The following is a 17320-nucleotide window of genomic DNA, read 5'->3' on the forward strand; positions in this document are numbered from 1 at the left end:
TTAAATACCTGCTAAACTCAAGTGGAACAGGCATCCAATTCAAGCTAAATCTGCATTACAAGTATGGCTGTCAGGGGAATAATGCATCACTCTCAATCTTGTGTTATGGCACCAACATACAGAAGCACACTCCTGACACTTATTTCCTTCCACATGACATCCAAAACATAGCCATCGCTTTTCCCTCCATTCCAGACCCCCACCAATCCCACAAATACTCACAGACCGTAAGTCCCTTGCCAGGCTGTCGGCTGTGTGTTATTAGAAACACATGTGGATTACTAAAGGTTTTCTGCCTGGATTGAGATAAACATGCATAAAGTTGTGGGAAGCAAACACAGCCCCAAGACCCCGAGGGATTCACTGACTAACAAGGCCACTGTGGTCATGAATGCAGCACTTACACAGGCACTATACACCGGAAAGCTACTATAGCCGTTAAAGGCAACAGTGCCTTTTTCCTGGGAATATGTTTGGCAGATGATATCGGTAATAAGTCTCAAAAATGCACAGAGTAGCCGTGCATGATGAACTGCAACCAGAATGATGGATTTCGGAGTCGTCGTCAACGGGGACCAGCGTACTTAACATAAGTGTGTGATCCATGGCTCTCAGTGGTACAGGCTTCCAATGTATCATCCTAAACAAGCCAGCAGAGAAAGCCCGGTGCTGTCCCCCAACCGAACTTAGCAAAAGCCACACGTGGGGGTCTGACAGCATGGCAGCTAACTCCTTTAGCCCTACTGACTGCAGAACTCATCAATAAGACCACATGTTGATCTAAGGAAGGTTACTGAGGTTTAGTCAGATTTGCAGCAGATGTCCTACTGCCACCTCAGAGGGACTGGATATACGAGTGGGCTGCAATACGCTACGTGCATGCCAGTATGGCTGCATTAGGAAACACAGAAGAGGAAAAATATATAGATATGATCATATTCACAAAGGCACATTGATGGGAATGACAGGTGCAGCCAGAACCGCATTCATCCGTCATCCATAATGGCAGTGGGAGGAAAACCATTATTCCCTTGAGTGACATCTATGATAAAGTGATACAAATCATCCAGCGACAAGTGGATCGCTTAAGAAGGTCATCACTCTTCTAACAAGAGTCAGCCTGACCTGGAAGCAATGCAAACAGGGGCAGGATTCAAAAAGAGTATCCCATAAGTCAAGAAAGTTGACAGTAAAGAAAGGAATGATACGAACCGAGAAATCAAGCTAAGGCCTCCAATCGTGTATTCTTTAAATTTATTTTATCAAATTCACTGCTTGTCATTAAATGTTCTGGAAGTCACTCAAAGCCTTCTGTTAATGAACTGGCACTTGCAAGGACATCCCCAACACCAATCACCTAATTTGATTGAACATATGGACGTTTCAGCTAGCCACTGGTGACAAATTAAGGTAAACACCAAATAAATCTACATCATCCTCCCCTTACTTTCTATTATCTTCTTTAATACACACTATACAGTCGTACTTTTCTTTGTAATGATAGCTGGACTTCCTGTGGAACAAACTGACTTATTTTGCACTTTTTTTCTTTAGGACATCCTTGGCTATTGGTCCTATTTTTAAATGGTTCCCTATATTACATTATATTATATTATATTATATTATATTATATTATCCATCCATTCGCTTCCGCTTCTCCTTTTCAGGGTCGCGGGGGGCGCTGGAGCCTATCCCAGCTGTCATAGGGCGAGAGGCAGGGTACACCCTGGACAGGTCGCCAGTCTGTCACAGGGCCAACACACAGGGACAGACAACCATTCACACTCACATTCACTCGCACATTCACACCTAGTGGCAATTTGGATTATCCAATTAACCTATCCCCACAAGGGGATATTATATTATCTTAGTATATATTATATTAGTATATATACATATTATATGGGGTGGTCCAACTAATTGTTGACCAAAACAGTTGTAGTCAAAAGTTTACATAGACTCAGTTTGGGTAATTTAGGCTTTTCTGTTTCCAGTGGTACTTGAATGCTGCACAAAGTGGATGGAATAATGCAGGAAGACAACTACCTCTACATTTTTCAACCTCACCTCAGAATCAACAGCTAAATAGTTTAATCTTTACACAATTGTATGTTCCAACATGACAATGATCCCAAACACACACGAAAATGTCTACAATGAATAAAGCAGGGTGACACTAAACTTTTGGAAAAGACTTAGAAGATCCCCAATGTCAATCCCATTATAAATTTGTAAACTAAACTTAAATGCCAAGTCAGTACCAGGAAACCAATCAATTCTGCCAAGAAAAGTAGTGACATATTTGGCTAAAACCATGCCCATGAAGAGTGTATGCAAACTTCTGACCACCACTGTGTATGTATAATGTAAATATACTTTGAATGTGTACTCTGACAGTTCTGACTCAAAACACCAAGATGGCAGACAACCCTCTACGGTTCCTCCATATCACAGGAGCACACGCAAACACACACATATAGCCCTTCACAGGTCAAGGATCAGATCTACTGAGGTCAACAGGCTTCTTCAGTCCTCTTAGCCCGCTCACTGATCACAGAGTAAACAGATAACACCAGCAGCTCCCATTCGCTTCTGATGTGAACCCATCGGAGCAACGCTCCATTTTATTAATTTCAAAGGCTGATAAAAGTCTTATTCTATAACTGTATAATAGCAAACAGTTATGAAATGAAAACGGCTCACACAAACAGTGCAAAACGAATCAAGAAAAGGCCCAAAATAAGTGAACACATTCATCTCACTAGTGAGCCTTCTATTTCATTTTCGAATGACAGCTTAATATTTTCCTTGGCTTAATTTCTCTTTTTTCCAGTGCACTTTCCTTCTTATTTAATCCAGTCTTGTTAAGCTTTTAAAGGCGTTGAAGTAATTTAAGAGTTGGTTTGCTCTCTGGGTCTCTGAGACTAGCGGCAGCTGCTCCGATGAGCTCCAACTCTAAAGCACAACGCAGGAGGAAGCCTTCACTCCTTTACACGTGTCACACAAATCCTACCTTTACATATTAGAGGAAAATAAACAACCTTCGCTTCTACTACCATTTCTTTTTTTCCCTCTTTTTGCTCTGTCTCAGTCATATGAGGGTATATAAACATGAGCCTCTATGGATCAGTGTGCACAGACACAGGATATAGAGTGATTCCACTTTTGAACCCACATCAAGGGTGGAGGGTGGACACAAAAAAGGGGGGGGATGGGGAGAGGGTTCTCACACTCACACACACACACACACACACACACACACACACACACACACACACACACACACACACACACACACACGCTCTGCTGTGTGCCTGTTGAGACAATTTCAACCTTAGGATTCCACCAGAGGAAGCAGCATCCACCCCCACATTGTTTCTGACAATTATAACCCAGTGTACACACCACAAGACCTGAGCTGTCAGACATGTAAACATGGTACACGCTGAGTTTCCTAAATGACCCTAGTGTGGTTACCATTTAAACGCAATTACTTAATGATCATTATGACATCAGAACACTCAATGTAACAATATATTCAAGCAGAGTTAAAGAGAACTCTGTTTAAGCTGGTCAAATTGTGGCAAAATGCGGTCTTTGGTTCATGTTTTTCTCTCATTTGTCACTTTTCTGTAGCTCAAATACAAATCAGCTCCGATTTGTGTTTGATCTGATGGTAACAGTTAAATCCCAGGTTAGCGTGTCTTTCCTTACAGCTAAGCCCTCTGCTGGAGAAGGCGGGGGGGGGGGGGGGGGGGGGGGGGGGGGGGGGATCGGGCAGCAGATTGACGAGGAGATGGATAAATAGAAAGCAGAGCTGGGATGGGGGAGCCTGGATGGAGAGGTGTTTCATAAGCCCAGCTGCCAGAGCCTGTACTTTGCATTGCCAGGTCCCAGCTGCTGAAGTGGGGAAGCTTTGAGGTTGACGGAGGGGTTGCATTAAGCAAACTATATGTAATGCTGGTAAAGGGAAGTCATTCTAACACCCGGTTTTGCTTTAACTTAGGTGGCTCAAATGCCTCCCCTGTCTGTGTGCTTCCTAGATTAAATGTGTTTATTAAGAGCATTCAGAGCAGACACTTTCCAGAACATAACTATAAGTGATTATATGTAGACTGGCTGTATGTCAGAGTCACTGAGACAAGGTGCATTTTACAGAGCCAGCTTTACTTACACCTGCCACTCCGCAACCCACACAACACTGCATTACTAAACACTATCTAATAACCCACTTAAGACTCAATTACTCAATATTGCCTCAGAATATGTTGGATCAGAAAAAAAAAGGGCTCGATATAAAAATAAATAATTTCTTTTAAAAATCAGTAACTGCTGTGCATAAATGTCATGGAGCTGGATTGGTACTGATAGGTGAGGAGAGGGAGGAGGGGAAGTACAGATTGTGTGGAATTCAAACAAAAGTCAGGCACAAGCTTCATAAAGGCAGTACCAATCTTAACATGCCATCTAGTGGAGAAAGATGGTACAATCCAAAACCGTGCAAGTGCAGGAAATCCTGACGAAATGAGGACCACTACTACTGATGACATATAATTAGAGTCTTGATTAGACTCGGAAGATTACCCTGTGTGTTTTCATACAATGAATGCAAATGAACACACAGACAACATCAACAGCTTATGTGGGATATGGGGCAAGTGTAGTCTCTCTCAAAGTCCTGAGCAAAGTCTTGCTGGTGTTAATTAAAAAAGGTCCTTGTTTTTCTAGAGCAGAATAAAGTAATTTTTCACCGCGCTCCAGTTTCCTTCACCCCAATCTAAATCTCAGTGATTTCATGCTCTGTTCAGTTGGAACCCATAAGATGCCAACTCAGCAGAAAACTTGACAGAAAGGGTATACCGCAATAAAGATTAATGTGGTGCAAAATTAAAAAGAACTGAAATCCTATTAATCAATAATTTAGATTTAAGTTTTAAAGACAACTTTGGGCAAAGCCGGGGTGCGCTGGGCAAAAACCGCCCGTACATGTAGGCTGGCGCAACAATGACAAACGGATCACAACTGACGTGACACTTGTACTCCTTTACTCCACCCTCCAAGATGATCAAAGTGGATTCTTGCACACTGGGCGCTAATGCGATATCATACCCATCAGAAAAGGTTTCTGAAGGCTGCCTAATGAATATATAGCACAGATAGGACCTCAATTAGTGGGCCAGTGAGAGCAGGGAGGCGCCATGCCGTACCACATAAACAAACTTATCTTGACAGGGTCTCTTGGCCAAAGGAGCGAGATGGGCGGATAGCGAAGGAGGCTGAGAGAAAATGAATTACCTTCCTGACACACGTCAAAGCCAATCACCACGAAGCATCCTTTGCCGTTCCCGTGCCCCAAATCCCTGCCGCCACCGCTGCGTTTCATCTGCCAGTGTTAGTATGCACACAGGCCGTGCGCCAGCCTCCAAATGTATTCATTTATTCAGAGCCCCTCGGAGAAATCACAGTGTCTTGTTGTCCTTTTTTTCCCTGGCTGTCCAGATGGAATTTGCGTGAATAACATCAGTTTAGTGAGGCAGAAAATAAGTACAGGCTAGCACAGCAGAGGGGACTAGATTACGCCCTCACCCACCTCCCTAAAAAAAAAAAAAAAAAAAAAAAGACAAGTGTCACCTTCATATACTTCTTTCTCCCTCTCCATTTTCTTTTTCCACTTCTATTGAAACTCAAAACACCCATACAATGCTTCCCGCAATTATTTTGCAATATCATGCACTGCAGGTGCAATTAGGCAGAGGATCATGAATCAAAGAACTAGAGCTGCTTTTTTTTCTCCATTACAAAAAGGTGAGCGCCTATCAAGGGAGTTTAGCCCAGAACTCATTTATCCTTGTTTTGTTTTGCATTTATAACCAGAGTAATTGAATTAATTAATCAGATTTAGCTCTAAAAAGGAGAGCACACATCTTGTGCAAGTAATTGACTGAATTGAAAGTGAGGGAGGAAAAAAGAAAATCTGTAAATCAATACTACAAACTTCAATCCAACCCCAGAGAAATTAAATTGTCTTCAGTCACAAGCGTGGAAAGCCTCAATATCCGTTCAACCTATCCAAAAAAATCCACCACACATCTTTCAAAGAGCTGAGGAGCTGTTTTTAGTATTGATTTCAATATGATCTGTATGACATACTTTGTAATTACCTGGAACTAAACTTTACCAAAGACAGACATAAGTGCAGGATCTGCTGTGGAACAGGTACTGATGATGGTATCAACAGTGGATGACAGACACAAGTGAGCGACTGAGTGTGAAGTTAACCCGTGAATGAAACCTACCTCTCTGAGAACCGTACTGCCATATCCTCTGTACAAGCCTCGAACCCCCTGCCCCGAGAAACAACAGGAAAAAAAATGTTTAAATCTAACGTATAAAATCTAATTTTTGCTTTAATGCACATCAGTCAATGAACAGATAAAGCACTTGTATAATTCATCTGTGGGAACAACGTTTATTCAGCTTCTTCACAAATTATAGCAGCACATAACTGCTGAGAGCTGTTAGGGTTAAGGCGCTGGTATGCTCCAACCAAAGCACTCGTCTTAAACCCCCCACCCCACACACCACACCCACCCAACATCATAATGTTTAGATGGGAGCGGCAGAGTCTAACAATTTATTACAATTTATGAAATCAGTGACCCAACATCCACACCCATTCAGAACAGTGATTGGTGGATCTGATCGGTACATCTGGCTCAAAGCAGAGGGGACTTCAGAAACTTAATTTACTTATATGTTCAAACATATGAATATGGACAATATACTCATTTAAATCTTCCCCACCTTGATCTGCTACCTTTTGGAACTACTATCAACACCTCAGCCTTGAATCATGGCTTCACATGAACTAGCAGTACACTTCATTACTTGTAAACTCACAGTGCGAGTACTTTAGTTCTGGATTTCAGATAAGTTTGCTTTTTGATAATCTGCTTGCATTTCTTGGCAACAGGCTTGTTTTCATCAATGGCCTCAGATCCCATATCTCAGCAGCGTTACTGATATGAACGACAGCCAAAAATCACACACACATAAACGCAAAATTAATGGCCAAAAACGAGCTTCTGATTGCCACATACCTCTTCTCTAAGAGTAGCCAGCAGTACGTTGTAGGTAGAGGATGAGAGGGAAGCTTGGGCCCTCTGTTTGACCACCTCTGTGGGTACCCGGATCAGACACGCCACCTACAGGATGAAAAAACAAAACATTAAAGGCCTGAATTTGTAGTTGTTGTATTACACTATACTTTCATTTTATAGACCCTTTATATCCATGTTGTGCTTAATTGGAGGTTAGGAAACCCACATCTTTGTGTGCGCACATACCCACGCCACTCCCCTAGATGCCCTTTTGCTGTACATGATATCACCTTCTGTATGTTTCTGCTACGTGGCAGGTGGCCATGATGTGGCACGGCTCGAGGAGAGCAATTACATGAAGCTGGCAGGCTAACGACTGCTTTAGTTAGTGCGCAACTGGGCCAATTAACAAACTGGTACACAGAGCGGACATGACACCAGAGCAACAGTTGTCATGTTCGCAAAAGGTCATCAGGCTGACTGTGTATCTGTGTCCAAGGAACATGCTACCGTCAAACACCCTGATAGATCCAGACACACATGCACACCCCAGCAGCCACACTCCCTGCTCAAGTCCCAACCCATCCACCATATGTCAACAAAAATATGGACTGCCAACAGCTAGTGAAGACAGACATGAATATTTATGCTTCATAACTCCCATGGTCCGAAAGGCAAGGAGAGGCAGGCAGGCAAGCACAGCTGCCCACCTGGCGGCTTGATTTCCCACTTATCCCGCACCGGAGTGGAAAAACCGGCTAACAGCAAGCAATCTTTGAGAGCGATTTGTGAGCCCCCCCCACCCTACTGTGACTTCCCTTAGTCGCACAGATGCCAGACGCCAAAGCAACACCAAGCTAGTAGGATAGCAAGGAGAGAAGGAATGTTAGAGGCAGTGTATTAAAGACGCTTCCCGTTTTGCTCCTTTCCCAGTTCAGCTGTCGCTATAGTGATTTAGCATTTGGGCTCTTTAGGCTCTTTTGGGCCATACCCTGTAAATAAGAAGGCAAAGATACACCGCAAGCTGTTAAAGGGTTCTGGTGGACACTTGCTCTCTCTGTCGTCTCTTATTTTTCTGTACTGCTATAATACCTGCTGACTGTTGAGCAACAGATGGACCAATTCTCAACTTTGTTTTGACTTTCACTACATCATGTTTTCTGCAGGCTACGCAAGTTGTTCCTCTTTTCAGCACACAGTGAACACAGCAGCCTTAATCTCCATACATAACAGCAAAAACAAACGACTTGAATGTGCCTCTATAATTCTGTGCAGGCTGCTGGTGTTTCACATCAGTGTGTCCAGCTGCAGCACAACCACGGAGCAACACTACCACCAAGTGCCCAAACTCGCAACTGCATGACCCATTCGCAACAACTGAGCTTGCTGCATCTGCCTCTGAGATCTCATTTACCCTCCCCCTTTGGTCAAGTTAGAATTTCTAATACATTGTACATCATGTTTACCCCAAACCAACTCTCCAAAGGAGCAGAAAACAGCAGCTAAATGGAAAGAAAGTGGCTATGACAAGTAATTACTGATGTAATTGGCTGGGGGTTTGGACTTAAGATGGCCTTTTCCTTTCCTGTCACTGCAGCGAGGAGGCCAGAATGAGACACAGATTACACCAAATAAATGAGGAACATTGTTTATTTGGGAGTAATTTGTGCAACTAGAGGTGGCGGCGATGATGCTGAGTGGATAAAAGATCGAGTGTGTGGTCTCCGAGGCTATTTCAGATACAGTATCAGAAGCGGCAGCAAACGAGGGAGGGAAATGAGTGATGCTGAATGAGGACACAATGAGGTATGGCTGGGATGAAGGAAATCTAAATAATGGCTAGAGATGCGGAGGTAATATCTCATCGGAGAGCAAGCGAGATACAAAGAAATCAAAGCAGAAAAAGAAAAAGAAAGGAGCACAGAATCAAGAAGGGGAACGAAAGCAAGCATGCAAGCATTCAACACTTTCCTCCGGCTCGTAAACTTATTAGAAATCTGTTGGTAGCCTTTTAAATTTCTGCTACCATTTATCTTTATTTACAAGCTGCTGGATATGTCAAGCAGCCTTCATTAGGAAGCTGCCTGTCTGTGTTTGAAGCTCTTCAGTTTGGCCTGTTGTCGTTTGTCCAAATGACAGAGTATGTTTTCTGTTTGTAGTGAAAGTCCAGCACTCAGTCATGGGAGAACCACAGTAAGGGATGGGAAATTAGCAGAGACTCGTAGCACATTAGAGTCATTAAATCCCTCCATCCGGCAAGCCTTTGCCCCCATGCCTCTTTTACCACGTCTGGCCATCAGGAAACGGTGGTCGGTCAGTCGGGACCGGGATTGCCGTTTGGCACCATAGCAACAACAGGTGGGAAAACATATAGGCTGTAATAACTGCATTGGGCCTAACTTATTTGGATTTATTCATCATTAAAAAACAATGCGATCACCACCAAGAAACAAGATTGCCCTTTTGTGGACAATAGTAAATTTTAATCTTTTTTCTTTGTTGACATTTGGCTGCAACTATAGTGCAGTTAACACAATATAAAAAATAAAAAACAAACAGTAAGAGTGCCTTGAGCTGCCCTTTCAAAAAGACAATACTGTCTGTAACCACTGTTTCTTTGGATTTCATTATACTTCAAATGCATTACAGTATCGCAAAGGATAAAGTAAGCAAGGAAAATGGAAGAAAGAAGGAAGATGGAGAAGAAAAAGGTCATGGAGAAGAAGGGTAGAGATGAGGACACTGCATGTCTCCAAGTCTGAAACAACAGCCAATAAATCACAGAGCGTGGCGCTCCTCGAAGGCGATGCATGGATTATTTCTCAGAGCCAAGTTAAGTGGCTGCCAGTTTCTCCTACCTCCCTCCCAAAAAAAGAAACTCCTCCCTTGTGCTCCCTCCTTCTCAATGTCCCCCCTATCTTGTCATGTCACACTGTATTTTCCAGTACATCCTCCCACAGATGTGTGGCAGTAAGAGGGTGTGGGGAGGGGGGGTTATAGATGCGAGAGAAGCCTGCTGCCTGGCCTTGACAAATGAGCTTTCAGGGCAGACGTCGAGCGAATGGGAATGAAGATAAATCTGATCTAATGGCTGGATAACAGCCTGCTAGAGCCTGACAGACGCCATCAGCTTACACATTCTTTATGGGAGCGTCCCACCACTGCGGTCGCACAAACACCGAGGTGTTTGTGGCAGTGGGGATTTTCTCTCATTGTCTCGACCCTCTCGAGTTCTTTCTCTCTACAACTCTCTGTTATTGCCTGCAGGTGAATGCAGTGGTAACTAGGTTAATATAGACACTTGAAGAGTAAGATTCAACAGCTCTAGTAAATTTCTGGCTTCGTCCACAAAGACTGTGCACTTGTTAGACCAAAGGATTTTAATTCCACTATCATACGTTGGTACAGAATAAAATCTGAGCAGCAAACTCCCTTTGGTATGGCTATAATAGATTTAGTCTACATTTATTAATAAGATATTGCTAAGTCAAGCACACAATCCACTGAGCTTGGACATCAAAGTCGCAAAGCAATAAGTGCCCGTAAAACATCTGTAGTGAACGTTGTGGAGTGGAAACAGTTGGTAAAACACACTAGCCTCCTGGGGGAAAGGATCGTAGACTGAGTGGGTTAGAGAGGGGAAGTCAGGCGAGGACCAAATAACAAGTTGCTTCTTCTTTAAGTTGTGTGTGTTACACAACTGCTGCTCTGGTCTCCACAAGAGAAAACGAGAAGGAGGTAGAGCAATAAGGAAACAATCAAAGCGAGTCACTCTGATCTACAGTCGCCATCCATCCCACCATCTTAACTGCTTACTAAAGTCAGGCCTGTTTGTAAAGAGGGAAAAAAAAAGAAGATTGATTAGATCTGGTTAAAGATAGGTGGTCATTACGATCTGTTTGACATATTACATTTGGATGAAAATGGGGAAGCTGCACAGTTTTCATAAAATCTGTTTGTGAAATATTTTCCTTGATCCCTCAAAATTTTCCTTTGGCAATTTGTTGCCTAATGTCCTTTTTATTTGTGGCTTAAAGGACAAAAACATTTTTAGCACACTGTATATTAAATTATAGCACATATAAGTGCCAAAATAGAAAATAAAGTCTTGTGTGACTGTGTTCACTGTGTTTTTCTGTCACCCATCTCACACACATCTGACAGAGCTGATGTGCTTCTGCTTTAACCTGTTGCCTGGCACTGACTCATAAAACATTTGGACAAGTGAAAAACACACCTAGCTATGATTGGCCAGTTATGATATAATCTCAGCTCAGATGAGATGGACTATTAAAAAAAGGAACTTTGGATGAAACCAAGTGAATAACGTAAGATTCAAGTGACCCTGTCAGCAGATAAGAATTGGGTTTTATTTTATTACACTGGTCATGGCCTGTGTAAGGCCATGACCAGTGTAAGGAGAAGAGAGAACAGTCATGAACATTCAAAAGGAGAAAAACTACAGGAGAGAATCGACAAAATCAAACTAAATGCCCACAACATTATACACATGAGGACTAGAAAATAAGGAAGGGTCAGTACATCATGGGAAGTCCTACAGCAGCCATAGCAGCCTAATTAACGGATGGCTTCAAGTTTACTTATCAAGACCAAACTATAAATTCAATTAAAAAGAAAAGATTTATGCTCATCATAAAAGTAAAGAGGGTGTCTTGTCTCCTGAAGCTAAATAAAAGAGTGCTAAAGTAAGTCAGATACACCTCTCATGAAACAAAACTTCAGGAAGTGAGGATTACCAGAATGTTTGTTAATCACGCATTTTCTGCTGCCTGTGTTATTAATTATTTTCTTGGCAAATACTAAGAAAAGTAAGAAATTGTCACCACTTCTGTCAGACACTCAAAACAAGACTGTTATAAAAAGTCATTAGCACCTACTGAGACAAAGAATCATATTTGGCTGCTGTTGCATCACAGTGCAGAAGTTTAGGTCTTGTATCTAACTCGGGGCAGCACTAGGGTAGGCCTTTCATGGCTAAGCCTGAAGATTAGCCTCTTTGAACAAGACGATCTCAGCTGGCAGAATGCAGGAGGATACCGCCCCTGCTCTGCTCGGCTCCATTCTGTGGATTTGTGCCTTTGATGTGCTCAAATCCACAATGAGGTTAGAGGTAGTGGCAACCTCTGCCTGACCTTTCACATTCAACTTGACTGTAGTATACATAAAAAACCTGAAAAAAATGTTCTGATTGTTAAGTGTTAAACACATACGGTAACCCCAATAACTGATACACTAATTCTGAGAACTAGGGGAAGATTTGCTAATCTTCGAGTATCATTATGTCCTCTTGCGAACACTGTGAGGCCTGAAAAGTTTAGAGACTCCATCTAAAAAAGGCAAAAACTTTTCCCTGATCCAAGTTTGGCTACAGACTTCTGTAAATTAAAAAAACAAAAACAAAACAAAACAACAACTTGTGTAGCACCGCGCTGTTCTCTGTGCTTTGCCACACTCGGATCGCTCCCTCCGGAAGTTCTGTTCTGTAAGCGCCTTAAACGACCCGCGCTGGATCTCTTCCACCAAGTCAAAATGTCAAACTTTCAACTTGAATTTCATTCTGGGAAAGAGGAAGAAACATCTGCATGATGCATCAGATCAAGCTGCTCCTAGGAAACTCTCCCACTAGAAGGCTTGTTGGGCTCTAGGTCTTAAACCATGATGCCATGCTTCGCTCCGTTCTTGCAGAACAGGCTCAGTCTCAGAACTTTCTGATCGCACCTCGTAGGTAACCTAAAGTACAGTGAACAACCTGCCATGTGGAATAATCCCATTTCATAAACATGCAAAACCTGGCTAAATTACACCCATCCAAAAGCCATGAATACTGAATGTCTAGCATTTTGCAGACAGCCTAGGGTATACCAAGGGGGGCATCCTATTTTCCATATCCCCCATTTCATGCCAGTGTGAATACCCATGGCCCCCTTATGGCTCAAATCCTGCGGTTCACTACAAGTGACTGGGAGAGGATTCGGCTGAGGAAATTGCGCTGCTTCTCATTGGTTTCAAGCGTGAATTCCCCAGACTAAATTGTCAGAGTCTGGGGTACTGAGATGGGAAAGTAGATGAATCAATAGGCAGTAATGAGGTCTTATTTACCCAGCTGGTTGAGAGAACTGCTGGGACAGTACCGAGGAAGCCCCCTTAACTCACCCAGCTGGACCTTGAGGCCTACAGCCAAAACCACATACTCCCTCCCCAGCTACTCCATTGAAGAGCGGTCTACGAAATTTAAAAGGCGAAAACATTAAGAGACATGCCATTGGTTTTCATTTGGGACATACATTGGTGGGAAAGAAACAACAAGGGCAAGAACACAGAAGAGCAAAAATATGCATGTAAAGACAGCTGGCCTTCTAAAGATGGAAGTGCTGGGAATCATTTAGACCAACAAAAGAATACAAATGACTCAACAGTTTACTGCCAGAGTGAAACAGGGATAGAAATCCACATGAGAGGAGACAAAGGATGGGAGAATGAGGGACAGGCTGACTTACTACTTCTCCCAGGGAGGCGGCCAGCATGTGAGTGACAGGTGCCACATGTGGTAATGCAAACACTCCACCGGTGCCGAGAAGGGCCTTTGTGTATTCGTAGGTGACGAAGAAAGCAGCGGCTGAAACCAAGCAGAACCACAGGCGTTTAAGGCCCATTAGTCAACCAGCATAGAGCAATTAATATCCCTCACTACCACTGACAGGGGAGGAACTGAGGTGTGTGTGTGCGTGTGTGTGTGTGTCTGCCTGCACTTAAACCCAAAGAAAGTTAACACATTCTGCAAAAGTATACAGATGAAATCATCAAAATCACTCTACTCTACTCAAATAAAGAGATGCTTATTGTATTTCCAATTTCTGACTGTGAGAGTGGTAGACATGCAGAAAAAACATACTTTCTTTAAACTGATGCTCAAATATTAGGTACGTTGGAGCTGCTACCCTGTAAGACTGTGCTTGGCACCTTCTCAAATGCTCTCCTTGACCAGGATGCTGCCTGTGTGGAAAACACTAAGCTACAGTTAGAGAGGTTTACATCTATAGGCCCTTTATAGACCACTTCAACTACAAGGCAATTCAAAGTTCCCAAATTAAATCCTAAGAAAACAAACAGATATAAAAGGGACATTTAAATAGGATTGTAAAGCAAAATAATTGATCGAAATGCTAAAAGGAGAGCATCATTTAGTTTAAGGTTCCAGTGAATTCAAATAATCACTAAATTTTCAGAAAGCTACAGTGTTATTTGTGGTAAATTCTTTGAGTGCATGGTTAATTTGCTGCAGCTCAACAAATAAATGAATCAGCTTCAGTGTTATTAATGTTACTTTTTTCAGCAACTGTTTAAAGGAGTAACAAGCAATTGGCAGCACTTAAAGTTGTGAGAAAAGCACAAGTGCATTCCATGGAGATTTTGAAGGGGTTTTTTTTTAACATTTGATCCTCTTTGAAGCAGTGACTGTAGAAAAAGTTAGAAAGCCTGAACACAAACACTACGAATATGCAAAAAACACGCGATAACCTTAAATGAATGTCATGTTTTTAATTCCGCTCCGGACTCGTGAATCTCAACCCAGCAGCAGCTGTAATGTTTGCACGTCCTCTCCCGTTAATGCGGCAGGTAAATAATCAACTAACAGTGCATATTATGTTAGCGCGATCTGCCTTATTACAAAACCTGCCATTACTGTGCATTTAGGTGACCATGATGAGAGAGACGGACAGAGTCTGGCTCAGATGCTGGCAGTTCTCACTGCAGTCTACCGTTAGCGTCTCCTTTCAGGCCAGGATAGACGAATGTCACCGAGCAGTGACTAAGTTTGTGGTCAAAGGCTTGCACCCATTTGCCACAGCAGATGCCCCGATTTTCAGTAAGTGAATGTGTTTAATTGTAGGCAGGGACATTACTGGATATTCTTGTGTAATTGCTACAGAATAATTTATGTTATACTTTGTTATTGCTACAGAAGAATATTTATTTTATTATTTTACATTTAAACATTTTTTTCCTGGGGACCCTGTGACACCCCATTGAAGAGCCGTAGGCTGTGGATCTCTTAAGATCTCACTGTTGGGTTTGTAAGGCCATGTTACTCCTAAATTTCTATCTTGTTCGAAGAGAAGATATAAAACAAAGTTCTAAGCTAATCGAAAATGCCAATACTGATAGATTAACAAAAAACTAATATCGACTGACAATATCGGCCCACTGAAAAATCAGCTGGCCTCTTATCAAACTAATCTGATTGTGAACTACCAAACTAAAATATCCAACCAGACGTCTATCAGAAGAGCAAAATAAGGTTATGTGTGAACGGTAAACGATTATACTACCAAACAGGTAAGTTCTGTTAAATGCTGACAGGTGTAGGAAGTGTAGGAAAAGATATGTTCCAAAACAACTCATGACCAAGACATAAGCTATGATTGCAGTTTGGAAGTTTTTCTTTTTGTTGTTGTTTTAAAAAAAAAATTAGATATATGTTACTGTCATTTCTGGTTGCATTACTCAGTAATCCCTCCATATACATGGACACAGAATCAGGTGAGATTAAGGTAGATTTTTTTTAATATGAGATATAATTTTATATCTTCTTCAAGATGAATGAGCTGAATAAGTCACGGTGTAAATATTATTATTATTTACACCGTGACTTATGTTTACAGATACACAGTGAGACACTGACAGAATAACACAAGAACAGAAATAATGCAAACAATAGTTCAGAGGGAATACATATCCAGCTGTCACAATTTAACATCATACCATTGGGGAAGGAGCCGACAGCAGCAGATGGGACTCCGGCGTAGATGCCCCTAAAGCCTCCAGCCTTGTAAAAGCCCTGCTGACTCTGAAGTCTGGTCTTTATTGTGTCGAGTGGAAACAGGGTCAGATCCACACACATCCCCGCACAGCCACCTGCCTGCGGTGACAGTCACATTGTGAGATGTACAGTAATGCTGCAACACTCACCCACTGTCCACTTAAGAAACAGAAAACACTGCTATATTGTCACGTTAATGTCTAGCAAATATTTAACTGCAAAACAAGGAGAGCTGAGAAATGTTGGTTGTGTCTGTAAGAGTTCATTTAAAATCGACTCTTCAAGGTCGGTTCAAGTCTCCACAAAACTCCAACCGAAAACAGACTGGCTAGAAGATTAACTGAAGTTTATCAATTTATATTTATCTATATATTTATATTTACATTATAATAACGTTTACATATATTCATTTCAGTACCGTTCTTTTATTTTCTCGAGCTAAATATAAAGCGTCATGGACTTTTACCTGTTCAAACAGATTTCATTATACTGTCTGAACAACAAGGAACCGGCAAAGTGGCGTTTTTTAATCCAGATATATGAGAGGGGGGTTAACAGCTTATATTTGTCTGTATTTAAAGTACGACTCTGTGTAAATAAAATTATCTTACCACCAGAGACGCCACGAACTCTCGCCTCTCCATGTTTCCGCTCTCAAAGCTGCCCTTGTGGTCTTTTAGCTCTTAAAAATGCAACTGCTACACATTATCTGACACTTCAGTGAAACCAAATCATGCCTGTGAAGGACGCAGCCATCTTGGTTAAATTACTTCCGCATTGCGTCACGACGCATATGACGTCGACCGCTTGAGCCGAAGCTTCACGTGCGTGTTTGTTTTTCGGAGAGTGTCTGAACGAGAGGGAAATAAAGCAGTAAGACAGACTCTCTGACTGTAACATGCTCTATAACAGTATAATATGTGCCTTTTAATACCTGTGGTGTCATTTGATGAGCTGTGGTAAGTCCTCCACGTGTTTGAGGCTCTGAGGTGTTTGAGGGATGCTGTAAAATTACTTAAAATTATAAAAATTTCCCCACTTTTCGATAGCTCGTTTCTATATTCTGGCTAGCAGATTGGCTCCTGCTGGCCGTTATTGCCTGCTTAATTGAGGAATATCTAAATATTAAAATAATTAAAGACTAATTGAAACAAAAACATACTCTGAAAATGTCAGATAACTCTGACAAACAGCTTGGCGCGTTTGGAGGGGAAAAAAGCGCAAACGCAACAGCTGTCCTTGTATGATGGCCATTTTGAGAGGTAATAGTAGGTAGACTACGGTGCTGCTAATCACATTAATTAAAGTTCTGTTGTAATTAGTGTGATTACTAACACATGTACGAATTCATATCAAAATGACTGCAGGGAAAAAGTTC

General features: G+C 42.0%; 1 protein-coding gene across 3 annotated transcripts in view; it reads right to left on the minus strand.

Moving 5' to 3' along the window:
• slc25a26 (solute carrier family 25 member 26) overlaps nucleotides 1-16706 on the minus strand; it is a 54980-nt gene extending 38274 nt beyond the window's left edge. For 2 of the 3 annotated variants that reach the window (XM_080892615.1, XM_080892613.1), the window contains exons 1-5: nucleotides 16554-16706; nucleotides 15885-16041; nucleotides 13619-13737; nucleotides 7101-7205; nucleotides 6297-6344 (exon numbers count right to left, since the gene is read on the minus strand). In XM_080892615.1, the coding sequence (XP_080748741.1) occupies nucleotides 6297-6344; nucleotides 7101-7205; nucleotides 13619-13737; nucleotides 15885-16041; nucleotides 16554-16586 (462 nt within the window). In that variant the 5' untranslated portion in view covers nucleotides 16587-16706. The remainder of the gene's footprint in view (nucleotides 1-6296; nucleotides 6345-7100; nucleotides 7206-13618; nucleotides 13738-15884; nucleotides 16042-16553) is intronic. The other variant, XM_080892614.1, reaches the window with a different exon arrangement.
• Between the last annotated feature and the right edge of the window lie 614 nt (nucleotides 16707-17320).

This window comes from Rhamphochromis sp. 'chilingali', assembly GCF_963969265.1.
Source record: "Rhamphochromis sp. 'chilingali' genome assembly, chromosome: 9".
Lineage (NCBI taxonomy): Eukaryota > Metazoa > Chordata > Actinopteri > Cichliformes > Cichlidae > Rhamphochromis > Rhamphochromis sp. 'chilingali'.